This window comes from Tarenaya hassleriana, unplaced genomic scaffold, assembly GCF_000463585.1.
Source record: "Tarenaya hassleriana unplaced genomic scaffold, ASM46358v1 Cleome13, whole genome shotgun sequence".
NCBI classification, from domain to species: domain Eukaryota; kingdom Viridiplantae; phylum Streptophyta; class Magnoliopsida; order Brassicales; family Cleomaceae; genus Tarenaya; species Tarenaya hassleriana.
In genome coordinates this window covers 1,441,360-1,456,368 of record NW_010963495.1, presented here as the reverse complement: position 1 = coordinate 1,456,368, position 15,009 = coordinate 1,441,360, and the positions used below count along the sequence as shown (strand labels likewise).

The window sequence follows — 15,009 nt, the reverse complement described above, 5'->3', positions numbered from 1 at the left end:
AAAGGTGTGAATGAAATTTAGCGGCTTTCACTGACAGTCACATCTCACAAGTGTATCACTGCGTGGCCGTGAGCTACCTACGCCTCCCACCGAATTTGCTAAATTAATTAAAATTATTAAAATAATAAAATCAACACAACAAAGGAAAATAAATTAACAAAACGGGAAAAAAAAGAAGAAAACTCTGCCACGAAATTACGGAAAATAAAGGGCACTATGATTAAAGCGGCAGCTAATCACGCAAGTCATCTTGGGGTATCTTTTCCAAACCCTTTTTTATTAGGTTTGATTAATTAAGTTAATCGGTTCATTTACTTTAGTAAATGATAGTGATTATATATCTCTATAGTATTATTGTATTAGGCAGATGATAATAATCGTACCTCGCATAGTTACAGAGATTGATTAGTAGATTTTATAAATAAAAATCAGTAAAACCCAATTTACTAATTAAGTTTAATTAGAGTACGGAAAGTACAATTAGTGAAAGTCTTAATCAGTCGTCAAATGGATCCACGGGCTAACATGTGTCTTCCACTTTCACATGACACTGTAGCTGCGATTTTACAGCCCATTTGTATATAATATTTTAATTAAAAAATGCAGATGGAACAAAATTGAATTTATAGAGGTCGCAGCACATATATATATACATATATATATATATATATATTAATTATAGAATAACTAATGTGAATATTGGACCACAAGATGACTATAGGTCACAAGGCGAAAGCGACGCCATAAATTACAAGATCCAAACACAATATACATATATACACCTCATTTTGTAATTTATTAAACATTTTTAAAAAAATTCATGTTTCCAAACTATTGATAAATTTGTGTATTCGGTATCTAAGCGCTTAAAATTGGCAAACATAACTATGGGGTAAGATTTGCAAAAAAAAATATTCAGGAGAAGATTTAAAATAATCTATTTGCTTGTTTATTATTGAAATAGTTATATTTTTTTTTATGAAATGAAATAGTTATATTGTTTGCAATGAATCTTATCAATTAACGGGAAAATATAAGTTTACGATTTTTCTATCAAATTTCTGTGATTTTGTATTGTATTCATAGACTAAATCAATCCGTAATTTTCACCCTACATTTTTATTTAAAATATCATTAGTTTGATTGTGTACAGTTGATATTTAAATTATTTATAGATGAAAAATTGCATATAAATATTTAAATTTATACAAATTTTTTAATAAATATATAAACTATAAAATTTCTATATAAATATATAAACTTTTACAAAATTTTATATAAATATCTAGATTTCAGAAAAAAAAAATCACATAAATCTACAATCCGTTAATGACGTGGATTATTTAAAAAAACTTAAAAATTTAGATATTTATATTAGATTTTTAAAAAATATTATATAAAAATTTTATAATTCAGTTATTTTTATAGAATTTTTATAAAAAAATTAGATATTTACATATGGTTTTCCCTCTATTTATTTACAACAAACTTTGTAAACGTGGTTGTGATATTGATTGATTAGTTGGAGGTTTGCTAATATTTTATGATTATAAATATCATATGATTATTTCAAAATCAGATCGGCTTATTTGGAAAAACCAAACGGGAGACGAATTGGCCCCTTGGATCTGATGAGCTTGATATGTATAAATACAGACCACTTGCTTAATTAAGGGATTATGCTAATTACAGTCGACAATTCCGGTTTTACCCCTAATGGACTAGCACTAATCACCCACCGACAGTCGTCCGCACATCGCACTGCATCGGGGGTTGACTCGTAATTACATAGTTTGACCAAGGGTATCTAGGTAACTTCACGAAAAAGTGCTTGGCAGGCAGGAGGTGTGAGAAGAAGCTGTCTAGAAGTCTCCGTACGACATATAACTTCCGCTAAAGTCATCTCATTTATTACATTTAACTTTAAATATAGAATTTTGGTCAGACTGTAATCAGATTCGATTCCCTCGAATATGCATAATATCCAGAATCAAATATTGTAGAAGGATTTATAAACCCTAATAGGCGTCAACGGCGTGAAGTGCGCGAGTCAAATGGACAGACGACAGAAAAAGGAAAGATTAGGTGTGGGAAAAAACCGGCACGCAGTCGCACTACGCTTCGTCTAAACTACAGGTGTTGGACCGTTGGTGACGCCTGCGAATAGGCACGTGGGAGATCATGCGCAAAGGCGTCGGTGCACGTGCCTAGCGTGACTACACCGTCTCATTTATAACCACAACAGCTGTTACGAAGCTTCACGCCGTTAGTTTAGTCGATTCTTATTGGCTGATGATTCTCGAGTATCCCTCTCCGTTAACGTCGGCATTGTGACGGCTTCCATTACGCCGAGTTGTTTTTTGTTGTTGTTGTTGTTGTTTAATTCTTGTTTTTCATTTCTACGATTCTTATTTGATTCGAGATAGAATAAATATAATTTCCGGCTATCTGATCTATCCACATATTACATATATATATATATATATATATATATATATATTGTTTCATGAATGATGCATATGCATATATATATATATATATATATATATATATAGATGTTTTACTGGATTCAAAGAGTCGGATTTGCTAATTATTTTCGAATATCTAAAATTCCATCATTCCAATTCTATAAAAAAAAAATCAGTTTCCCAAGCATACAATCTAAAAAAATTCGGATTCATATTTGGATAATGCGAGTGGATCCAACCCAAAACAAAACCCTAATAGATATTACATTTCACTCGACGAGAAAGGCTATTCTAACGCGCCGTTTAGCGATTGGATTTCACGGTTGGTCCGTCGCTTATTCCCGAGACAAATAAAGTTTGGCTTTTTGTTCTTGTATTCTATCTCCCTCTATAAATTCATCAATTTCTAATTTACATATTGAATTTAATAGATATTTTGTTCGAGTCTCGGTGATGGACATACATGTGATGTACGTGTGTGTGTATATATATATATATGTGTGTGTCCATCGATTAATAAAATATTTACATAACAGATAAGTTTAAAAAAAAAGCTCATATGACATTATTTCTGTAAGTTTGTACTGCTCTACGGGAATTAAATATATATTGATCATAAAATGTAACTAAAAGGAGCCAATTCCTCAAAAAAGCGTTTGCGTTATTAACGCTAAAACTACCGCGATTCAAGTGCGACGGTAACTCTAAAATTACCGCGTAGTAAAAGGAATCTTGGTCGGGTTCACCCACATTGTTTTCGCGCCACGTACGTAATCGTGCGTTATATTTGGCGCCTTTGACTCTGTTATCGCGTCCTTGTCATGTCCCTTTCTTTGTTTTTTTTTTCCCTCTTTTTTTATTGTTTCTTTTTTCATGATTCCTTTTTTTTTACCAACCAAATTCTGTCCGTTATGATTTTAAATTGGAACAAAAAAAAAATGGAAGAACAGAGTATTGTAATGATCACTTATCAACATAATGATTGATTAGCATATGAGACATGTTGTAATTACCGTTAACAAAAACGGCATTGTTTTTTAACGGAAAAACTTACCGTTAAAAAGTTTATCATTTCTCCACCCACTAAAAAAACTGAACTTTTTCCACAACAACAACGGAAAAAGGTTGAACTTTTATTGGCGAAACCCTAAAAGATGAACGTTGATAATAGTTCTTAAGTGATTTGCAGATTCGTCAATGTTGTCTAATTACGGTTTTTGCAATCATAATCGTGATAATTTAAATACGGAAAACAATAATTTTAATGATTTTTTATTTTCATGGGATAAAATAAAATAATGTTTTCGCGTTGCTTCAGAAATACGAATGAATAGTTCTGCTAATTCACATGATTCGAGTCCGTATCATATGTTATATCCCCACACCGTGGGACCAAATTTTACAAAACGAGCAGAATATTATTGCCAAAAGGGGAGACACTTGTGAATGACACATACGTACACACATGAGATGAGGTGTTTGTATTTATTTGATTTTTTGTTAGTTTACATGATACTCATCGAATAGGAAATCATTTTCACTATATTCCTATAACCATTTTTTACCATATCATCCGCGCGTGTATATACATATATTTACTTTATAGTAAATACGTTTTAGAAAAGCATGGCATGCATTAAACAAGTGAAATAACGCCGAGAAGGATATTATATATTTACATATTTATTGAATTAGTGGAATCATTATTATGTCGCATTTTCAGATAATTCAGTGGAATCCCAACAGAGATAAGATGTTTTGTGCTATATATGATTGATCTTATATTATATTATCCGTCCATTGTATATATATTTTTTTTTGGTGGTGTGATAAAATAAAATGATATGGACGGACCATGCTGTCTGAACATAGTAATCGAGGCCACTAGTGGCATTGACCATGCAAAGAGACAATGCAAGCACGTAGCAATAATAGCATCCTTCGGAGACTATACAATAATAAATTTTAAATTAAGTTTTAGTTTCAGTAATTATGGATTTGATGCTTTTCTATATTGTGAATGTTTTGTACCTTATTTATATCCACCATTTTTTATTCTCTCCATGATTAGAATTAAAAAAAAATCACAAATGATTTTTTGTTTTGCAGAAAATTCAACAGTTATAAATTACATGCGATGATTCAGTCAAAGCCCGACAGAGGGTTGATGGGCCACAATGCAAGCCCAAATAGGAATTAAACCATGAAGGCCCAACATAGTTTCCAAATAGTCTGCTTTCGTAGTGCCTTAAAAACGACGTCGTTACAGCGGATCCGTTGGGTACTTTGTTCCGTACGGTCGGTCGCGGAGATGGTCGTCATGTACACGTCGTCTGACTCAGACGGGACAACCCTACTGATGCAAAACGTTGCTTTCACTTTGTGCTTTTTCGGACCGTAAGAATTTTTTTTAATTATTTAATTATTTATTTGTAATAATATTAATCATGCGAAGGCATAATTCTGATAGGTTGAATTTCTGTACGAGAGAAAACTATTTCAAATACGTTCATTTTGAATCTATGCGATGTAACGATTTCTGGAAGAAAAAAAACACAATTGAGATATATATCCACATTAACTGAATATTCATTCTTATTTTATGGGTCTAAATTAATTCGACGAATATATGAAATGAAAATGTGAAATCGATAGAGGAAGACCCACCGACGATGATATAATTGAAAAGAGGTGGGTCTACTCATGCACGTGTATTCCTCATGGCTTTGTTTCGTCTTCATTCGTCGTGCATGGCCTTTCTCATTTAATGTAATTCCCCCACAAAATACAACACATATACACACACGTATCTATCGTATATAAATACGTATTTGATATATTATATATCGAAGTCCAATTAGTGTTTGTGAGAGGGGCATATACGATAAGTCCAACACTATAACACAGCTTGCGTTACATCTGATAAATTAGAGGAAAGCGACATTGCAACCAACCCTTATAATTGCCACAAGAGAAAAATATTGGAAATATACCATATCTCATATTCATATATATATATATAATAATAATAATAATTAGCCTCACGCAATGTTTTGTTTTATCACATATATATCCTAAAGGATTTATATTTTCGATTAATCATATATCATTATCACTATCGATAGATACAATCCTGATCGGTAGCTTTCTCTTCAGCTTTACCGTTGGGAACGACACGATCTCGTCCTCCTCGGCCTTCCACCTGAATTCCGCGTTTCATAGGAAACGAAAACATGTTAGTTATATAAAGTCGCGTCGCGCTGAACCAATGTGATTGCGTTTGCATTTAGCGTTTAGGGTTTGCGATTGAGTTTACCTGTATTTGGTGACAAGGCGGTGAAGGAAGATGGATATCTCGAGTTTCGATAGGTCGAGGCCAGGGCAAAGCCTTTGGCCTCCACCAAACGGCGTGAAGCAAACGCTGCTGTTCCCGGCCGTTCCATTCATTCTCTGCGAATCCCATGAATTCGAGAGAAAAAAGCCGAAAAATCATGTTAAAATATGTCACGATTAGGACAGGACAAGATCGAACTCAAAAATAGATTATGAACGGTAATTATGAGGTTTAGGGTGAAAAAACAAAATGTCAAAGATTTAGAGAACGTGATAATATATGATAAAAAAAACAGAGTTTGGTACGTACGTCCCATCTCCAAGGATCGAATTGAAAGGGGTTCTCGTAGATGTCTTCGTCCATGTGAACCGATATAAAAGATGCCAAAACACACCATCCTTCTGGTATCATGTAACCTGTCCCACACATCCACACAAAATGACAACTATATATATTATATATATATGTATATGTACATACATATACATATATCATCACCATCATCATGATTGTTTGAGATGAATGATATGTCATCAAACCTACGTCCCATTCAGATCATAAATCAAGAAACAGTTCCTAAGCGTGATTTACATGGAATACGACTTGTACAATGTATATACATGCTCTATCCATAGGGACTAAGAAAGCATAATTGGAAGCTTTGGGGTCGAATTGGAAGTTTTTGAAAAAAAGAGAACTTGCCTTTAATTTCTACGTCTCTTAGAGCTTTCCTCCAAACACCGTTAATGATGTTGGCCATTCTCAGAGTTTCATTTATCACCTTATTGTGTTTCATAGGGGCAGAATCAATTTAGCAATATATAATTCATAATATTACAAAATAAATAAATAAATTTGCGAGATTTAATTTTCTGATATAAATATAATTGGGACTTACATTCTGAGTAAATGAGAGAGATATGTAATCGGACCAACTGTATCCTTCTCCCGACTCCGATTTCTTTCTCTTCAACTCCATGTTCTCTTCCTGCCCAATTAACAAAACAATAATAATAATTTCACCCTATATATAAAATACGAAGTGTGTAACTATCAATTCAAAATTTGATAATTCCAAACTTATTATAATCACTGAAAAAATACGTCAGAAACTGTGGTCCGTCGTAAAAAAACTATTGGCGGCGAAATGATAATAAAATAACAGTCATGGCTAAAAACATAATTACATTTTATGGAATCACAGTTAATTCCCACTAATTCATCTGTTCATATCCGATATTTTCACTAATTGCCACTATCATCCCCTTGGACGAAAACAACATCACACTTAATTTAGACTAACAAAACACAATGGGATTTAACTTTTTATTTTACCTCTAACAGGTAAAAAATAATTTTTTTTTTTGTGAAAACATTAAACGAGGAGTGGAAAACAATAATAATGCGTTTGTTTCTGACGGGAACAGAGGCGGTGAGGCCGCTCGTACAGACAGAGGTGTTAATACAGACCGTCATCTTCTGCAGCCGTCCACTCTCCTTCTAATCCTACGGTTAATAAATTGACACGCGTCCTATCCCGACAATCTCCCTGTTTATCCACACGTGTGTCTCTCAAACCTTTGGTAGGACTTGATCACTAGAAAAAAAAGTCAAAACTCGAGCCCACAACCATAATTCCACTTCGTAATTTTAAGCGCATCTCAGCCGTTGATTCTCCTATTATTGACCAACGCAGAGATCTACGGCTCAAAATTGCACAACCCCCACGATATATGACACACGCGTGTGTTGTACATTTATCGTCTATTTTTCTTATTTTTAGTTTTATTTTTTTTTTTGGTAAAATTCTTTTTTTTTCCCTCAAAGATTAACTTAATTATTAGACTATGAACCTGGTTAAATTAAGTTTAAATTTCCTTTAGATTTTGCTCTATTTATATTTTTATGGCAGTGTAATAAAGATAAAAAGATCAAAGGCGTACCACGAGTTTGGCTAAAACGACGGGGTTGTCGCTTAGGAATTTGACGGCAAGGGTCATCGCCGTCGGCATCGTCTCTTCGCCGGGGATCATCATCTCCACGATCTTCCCGCTGATGAAATCGGACGGATCAGATTGTTTCTCGTAGTTCCGCAATAGCAGGTCGACGGCGTCGTTCTCCGGTGCCGGCGCCGGCGCCGGCGACGACTTCTGCCTCTCCGTCGCCATTTGCCTTCCCTCCACAATCCTCTTCACTGTTTTCACTAACCTCTCTTTTGCCTGTGCATGAATTGCAACAAACCCTAGTTACGTGAAAACTTGCGTACCACGTGATTACATGAAAAATACACAAATAAATAAATAATAATAATAATGATAATGAACCTTTAGGGATTTATAAAGTCTGGTTCCGGGGAATTTGAGGGGAAGACAGATCAATCCTTTGATGAACTCTTCGAAGTCACGCTTGAGAACGTCCATGTCTTCGCCAGGACCAATGCTCATCAACGTTTTAACCAATACCTCGAACGTGATCTGAACAATACATAAATTTTACCGGCCAAATTATTTAAAATTAAAACACAAATATTACGTAATCGCACTTTAATCACGGGATCATTAATTAAACACACAACCAAATTCCTAACGACTAATTAATTATACATATATATAGACAAAATGGAGATGTTTTGCTGAGATTCTATTCCCGTCTTTCTCACAGCATTTAATTCATCGACAGCTCGCGTTCAAATGTTCTCATCGTGGTTACCAATAATGCTCGACATTTATATTCGGCCTTCCCCATGCCAAATATTTATTTTCACAAGGAGATTTCATTATTATATATTGTTATTACTATTTACTGGTTAAAGGTTCCATCGGGGTTGCACCCATCTGAACATAAAATACCAAATTCAACTACACCGCGACCAAACCAAATATACGATTAGTTATAACCATATATATATATATATATACATACATATAGATATGGATGTAAAAGAAGAGAATGTGAGTACCTTTTTAACGGCGTCTTGGACGTAAACAAAGGGAAGTTGAGCCCAAGAGGCAAGAGCGAGATCGACGGAGGATTCGATGTCTCGGGTGATTCGGTCTTTGAGAAGAGGAGATCTAAAGAAGGCGCCGAAGAGGGTGTGGAGCTTCTTGTGAAGAGGTCCGTTGATGCGGAGAATGGAGTTACGGCCGAGAAGCTCTTCGATGGATTTAGGGTAAGCGGGTACAAATGTGTTCCCATGGTTTAGGAGCACCACTTTGTTCACTTCCGCATCCGTCGACACTATTATTGGTGTCCCTATTATGTTCGTCTTGAACACCTTTCCGTACCTGTACATTCATCATCATCATCTTCTTTACAATTGTTAGAGCGATCAATAAGCAAAATGTATATATATATATATATAGTGTACAAGCATATATAAAAAAGCATATGATAAAGAAAAATCTAAGCCCGGAATATGAGTAGTTAATTTCAAGTTTCTAGTTGTATTGGATACATACACACCCATCCACAGCCTCTAGGATTGTGCATACATACATACACACATCACATCATATATATATATATTTATATATGCGTGTGTATAGTAGTTATCTCTTGCGGATTTTTATTAAAAAGAGAAGAAGATTTTAATGGAAAGCTGAAGCCTATGAGGAAATAGGCTTAGATATATGTATGGGGCTACACAGACTGCAAAAAGAAACTGATTGTCTCTTGCCCATTTCCCCCCTTTTGTACCTCCCTATAAAATCTCTATATTTTAGGGCTTTTTTCCTTTTTTGAAATTATTATTTCAGAAACAAGTGCATTCAAATTTTCAGATTTGGATGTATATTTACCCAATTAATTAGAACTTTCCAATGAAACAACAATTTAATATATCCATTTAATTTATTTTATATTGTTAGTGTTTATATTTGTTTTTTAATTATTGATAACGTTGGAGAATGTAGTAGTGACAAATCAGTAGGCTCTAGCTTAAAAAAAATTGTATTAATTATGATACACAAAATAAAAGGAACACAACAAAAAGGGACAAGAGATTGAAGAAGATGACATATGATGATGATGATGATGATGATGCGAAATGAACTTAAATAAATCAAACAGCAAGATCTCTTTCTCAAACTCCTTTGTTGTGTAATGTGTGGTGAAGAACATGAAGACAGGTTGGTCATGTCAGTCGTGTATATTGCTTCTTTTTTATGTTATGTTAATGCCGAAATTTCATTGTTTTCATGTGGGCACACCTCAAATAGAGTTTTTATTTTAATTTATAAATCCAGTGGATATTATATAACAACTACGTGCATGATTTATTTTTTTCATAACTATAATATACTTTTATGTTTATCATCCGGTTAATTTTCTATGTGTAGTGATAAATATATTTGGGGAAGCAAACATCAAATAGTATAAGCAAGCACAGCCAATTGTATTGTGAAATTGAGTGTTTTTTATTTATAGTTTTACACTTTTTGGTACGTCATTAACGGTTCTAATGTCTCATGATCTTTTTAACTTGGAACTTTAAATTTCATGATCTCTAAAAGTTGTACATGTGATTACCTTTGCTTGTGATTAAAAATAATTAATTAGTTATAAACCCGGATTTGATTCTTAAAAAAAAGGATTTTAATGCCAATTCAAAAGAAAACAATAAACTTTGATTTGGACAAAAAAATTGTTTCCTCCGGAGACTAGATTAGTCAAGTCAATTCAAAAGAAATTAACATCTAAACATGGATTATTACTAATTATCCTCGTACTAATCAACGATCTAACATAACAAAAGAAACAAAAAAAAACTAAATTAGAAAAAAAAAAGAAATAAAGAAAGAAGGCTTACAGAGATGTGCGCTTGACCATGAAGCTAACGGGCCGAGAAGAATATCCACAAGAGATGAAATCTAGGGTTTCTCCGATCACCGGCCATCCAAGGCTTCCTTTTGGTATTCCCTTCTTCTTCTTCTTGTCCGAGCAATTTATACGGCTAAACCAGAGCCATAACCGGATAACAACTCCGGTTATCAAGACCCACAAACCGGCGACCCAATACTCCATCAACAAGACACAAAACAGAGCGGGAGATATTCGGCAAAATGATGATAGCGACCACGTACCGGAAAATTTGTTGTTATGCCGGTTTCTTTGCAGATTTCTGTATATATGCCTCAACACGATAAACAGAACTGTGCGTATACAAATATGTACATGTGTTTAGGTGTGTATATATAGCAAAATGTGTATAGATCGTAGAGGGAGAGAGAGAGAGAGAGAGATTTTATCACACACCATGCAGACAGAGAGAGAGAGAGAGGGAGAGATGGGGGCGAGAGATTAAATATTAGGCAGCTAAAGCTAGTGATGTCATTGTCAAAGGGTAACAGAGGAATTAATGATAGAAAATCCACTTGTATGTCTGTAAATATTATCATAAATATATAAAACATCCGAATATACTTATTTCTAGCCCACGTAATCTTTATCAATCTGAGAATATTTATTTTGTAATCAATTGCATTGATTTTTTCTAAATTATAAAAACCAGTCAATAAATATGTTACCTCAATTAACATAAAAGTTCATATATTTTTGTCAATTAATTTTTTCAATAATATCTACGAGATTCGTAATTTCATATGCCAATTAATTGAAAACTATTATTTTCCTTTCTTTGTTCTTTTGAACACACACATCACTAAAGATGCTCTATAATTAGATCCCAATTATATCATTTAAATCATAAAGAACTGTGGTAAAATAATTATAAAATCTCACTGAAAAGTCTGTACTCATTCAAATAATATGATTCTGTAATATGGTTATTTCTTCTCTTTATTCCGATCAGTCAGAGAAAGTACATGTATTTTAAACTATGGTTAAAATATGCAGCAATTTGGTTAAAAGAATGAACAATATACGTTTATCAGTTTATGCACTACTATGATATATATATATATATATACACACACATATATATATATGAGTTCATGATAGAGATCATATAACACAAAAGCATCTCCCTATTATCACACTTCCACGAAACCATATGATTAAATTTTAAGTCATTGTATTATCTTGTATATATGAACTTTAAAACTGTTAAATATATAAGTCCTAATTTTATTAAGTAACATTCTGAAGTATAAGTAAATTATTAGGAATACGAAAACTGAAAATATACCTATTTAGATCGTTTGTTTAATCACGGTTGGAATCACATTTTTTTTTGTAACTATGGAGAATCCCTGTGACTACCTACCCTTACAAACGGAGACGAACTGACCACCACCCGCGCCTAACAGTCCCCATGGACCTCAGTCCGCCGGACCTGGCCACCAGGCGCGCCTAACGCTCGGGCCGTAGTTGGGCTTAGGCGCCTGCAGGTCAAACCTCACGCCCACGCGCACAAGCCCGCAACACACGCGGAGGAGGTAAATCAGCCCATTATGATGGGCTGACAGGCGAGCAGGTCAAAGGCAAGGAAAAACGATGAGAGGATTCGAACCCTCCACCTCAGGGTGATACACCCTGCTCCCTTACCACCTGACCTGGCCCCGAACACTACAAAAAAAACCCCAAATTCCAACCGGCAAATCCGTTGGAAAGGGCCGAAAATCCGTTGGAATTCAACTTTTCCAACGGATTTCCAACGGATATATCCGTTGGAATTTCGTCGTTAGAAATCGGTGTCCGTTGGAATTCCGTGGCAAATTCCAAACGGAATTCCAACGCCCTCATCCGTTGGAATATTTCAACGGATTTCCAACGGTTTTTCCGTGGTATATTTTCAACGGATTTCCAACGGATTTGTTCGTCGGGATATATCAACGGAAATTCCAATGGACATCCGTGGCTATTTTCCGACGGGACCGTTAGAATATCCGTTAGAAATTTTTCAACGGATTTACAACGATATTTGCCACGGATATCCGTTAGAATATCCGTTGGAAACGCCGTCGAAATGTTACAACGGTATTTACAACGGCCGTCCGTCACCGACGGATCGGCTGAGAGCGAGAGGTTTTGGAGGGTTTTCCTGGGGATTGGTCGAAGAAACCGAGATCGACGTGGAATCAAATTGTTGTCGGGTCACTTCGTTTGATTTTATTGAACATCTAGATGAAGATTTGTCGATCGAGAGAGTGAAATCGCTTTATTTATACGGAAAGTTTTGACCTTTGAGAGAACATTCTGGTGCCGTTACAGACACCTAATAGTGGCTAATGAATACTTCTGATCACGTTTTTTTTATTATTGAGCAAATAAAAGAACGGTCTTGACCGATTTTTTATAAATTTTTAACTCCATTAAGTAATCCACAATAAATTTTATTTACTCCAAAATAATCGTAGACTATTCTCCCGTTTTTTATCATTGAATTAGTGAATACTTTTAACAACAATAAATTTTAGTATAATTTTATTTCATATTTTAAATATAATAATTTATAGACAATTTTCAGCTAATAAGAGGTTTACAAAAACCAATGACAATTGAGAAAACTATCATCAAAGAGAACGTTTCTTTTGTTTTATATAAAATAGATAAACTTTTTTATTTTTTGTTATAATAATCTACTTACATTTTTTTTTGTATCAAGGTTTTAAAATAGATTTTAAATATAAATATAAGAAAATAAAAAAAACTAAGATCAAAATAAACTTTTATATGTTAAAAGTTAACGTTTTGTCTTTTTAATTATAATAATCTATTGATATTTTCAATTATTATATTTGTCACATATTTTTTATATGTAAAAATTAGTTCACCTTTTTTATATGTAAAAATTAGTGTTAAAATTATTATATATAAATGTGTTAAAATTAATTATAATAATAATTATAATTTTGATTGTGAAAGATGATAAGAATTCGATAAAAATTTTAAAAAATTGCCACATGTTTCGATGACGCTTTAGCATCTTAGTCACAATAGGTTATTTTGCTTTAATTTTCTTTTTAAATGTTTATTCCACTAAATATCATTTATTTATCCATTTACTCTCATTATAATGAAACATGCTCTTCTTCATTGATAGAATAGCAAGCAACTTTTTATTTTTGTAACCGTTCCCTTAATGTGTTTAAGAACATTTTGTTTTTATAATTATAATAATTTATTGGCATTTGTTTTTTATATCATGACCTCAAATAAATTTTAAATATAAGTGTAATCAATTAAATATCTCAATAATATATTAAACTAAAATGAAAATAGATTTTTAATACAATAAATTGAATCATTTTTTATTTAAATATTTATTTACGTTTCAACTCTTTATTTATATAAAATATAATCTATTGTTATTTTTCATGTTTTACATATCTAAAAAAACATCCACATATTTCACATTTCACCTCTTTAAAATTGGTGATAATCTAATAAAAATTAACATAATAATGATTAATGATTATTTTAAATGACCAATAAGAATTTTTTAAATCACCATATAATCTGATTACTCATTTTTGTATTATATGTCACATTGTATTTATTAAAAAAATATGTTTTAATTAATTAAATGACCAATAAAAACAAAAAAGCGCCACATAGATGATGAGGTGGATGCTTAGGTGTCTTCACCACAATCCTTTAAATACTATTATTTATATATATAAATGACCAATAAAAACAAAAAAAGTGTCACATAGATGATGAGGTGGATGCTTAGGTGTCTTCACCACAATCCTTTAAACACAATTATTTATATATATAGATTTATATATGAAAAAAACAGAAAGAAATAACAAAATGATAACTTTTTTTTTGTATGAGTGAATTACCAATGAATGAAAGTAACGGTTTTTACCACATTTATTCTAATAATAATTGTGGATAGTGAAGACGAGAAGGTGGTGGTGGCGGCGGTGGCGGTGCTCCAGAAGAACCCGCTAACAATCCTCCGGAACCAGAAAATCGCCTACGAAACTGTAAAAAAACAATAGTTAGTTATTAATACAAAACATAAATATTAAAGAATTGAACAAGAATTGAAAATCAATTACCATTTTGTGTTTTTTTTTTGTTGATTTTTTTTTTTGCTCGTTTTTTTTTTCTCGTTTTTTTTTGTTTGAGACTTGTTGAATGATGAGGAAGAATGGACGCTCGCCCTTATATAATCGAAAATTCCAACGGATTTCCAACGGGCATCCGTAGGAATTTTCTGGGCGCATTTAATGTTGTCTGATAAATTCCAACGGATGCCCGTTATAATCTTCATTTCCCACGGGCATCCGGTGGAAA

The 15,009-nt window shown here is 33.1% G+C and overlaps 1 protein-coding gene across 1 annotated transcript; it reads right to left on the bottom strand.

Moving 5' to 3' along the window:
* Positions 1–5,348: 5,348 nt before the first annotated feature.
* Positions 5,349–10,824, bottom strand: LOC104807476 (3-epi-6-deoxocathasterone 23-monooxygenase). The gene is made up of 9 exons (XM_010532761.2): positions 10,610–10,824; positions 8,762–9,086; positions 8,127–8,276; positions 7,746–8,021; positions 6,701–6,790; positions 6,505–6,583; positions 6,112–6,218; positions 5,785–5,918; positions 5,349–5,670 (listed from the first exon to the last, which is right to left on the bottom strand). The coding sequence occupies exons 1-9, from the start codon at positions 10,822–10,824 to the stop codon at positions 5,568–5,570; spliced, it is 1,479 nt and encodes a 492-aa protein (XP_010531063.1). The 3' UTR covers positions 5,349–5,567.
* Positions 10,825–15,009: the final 4,185 nt, after the last annotated feature.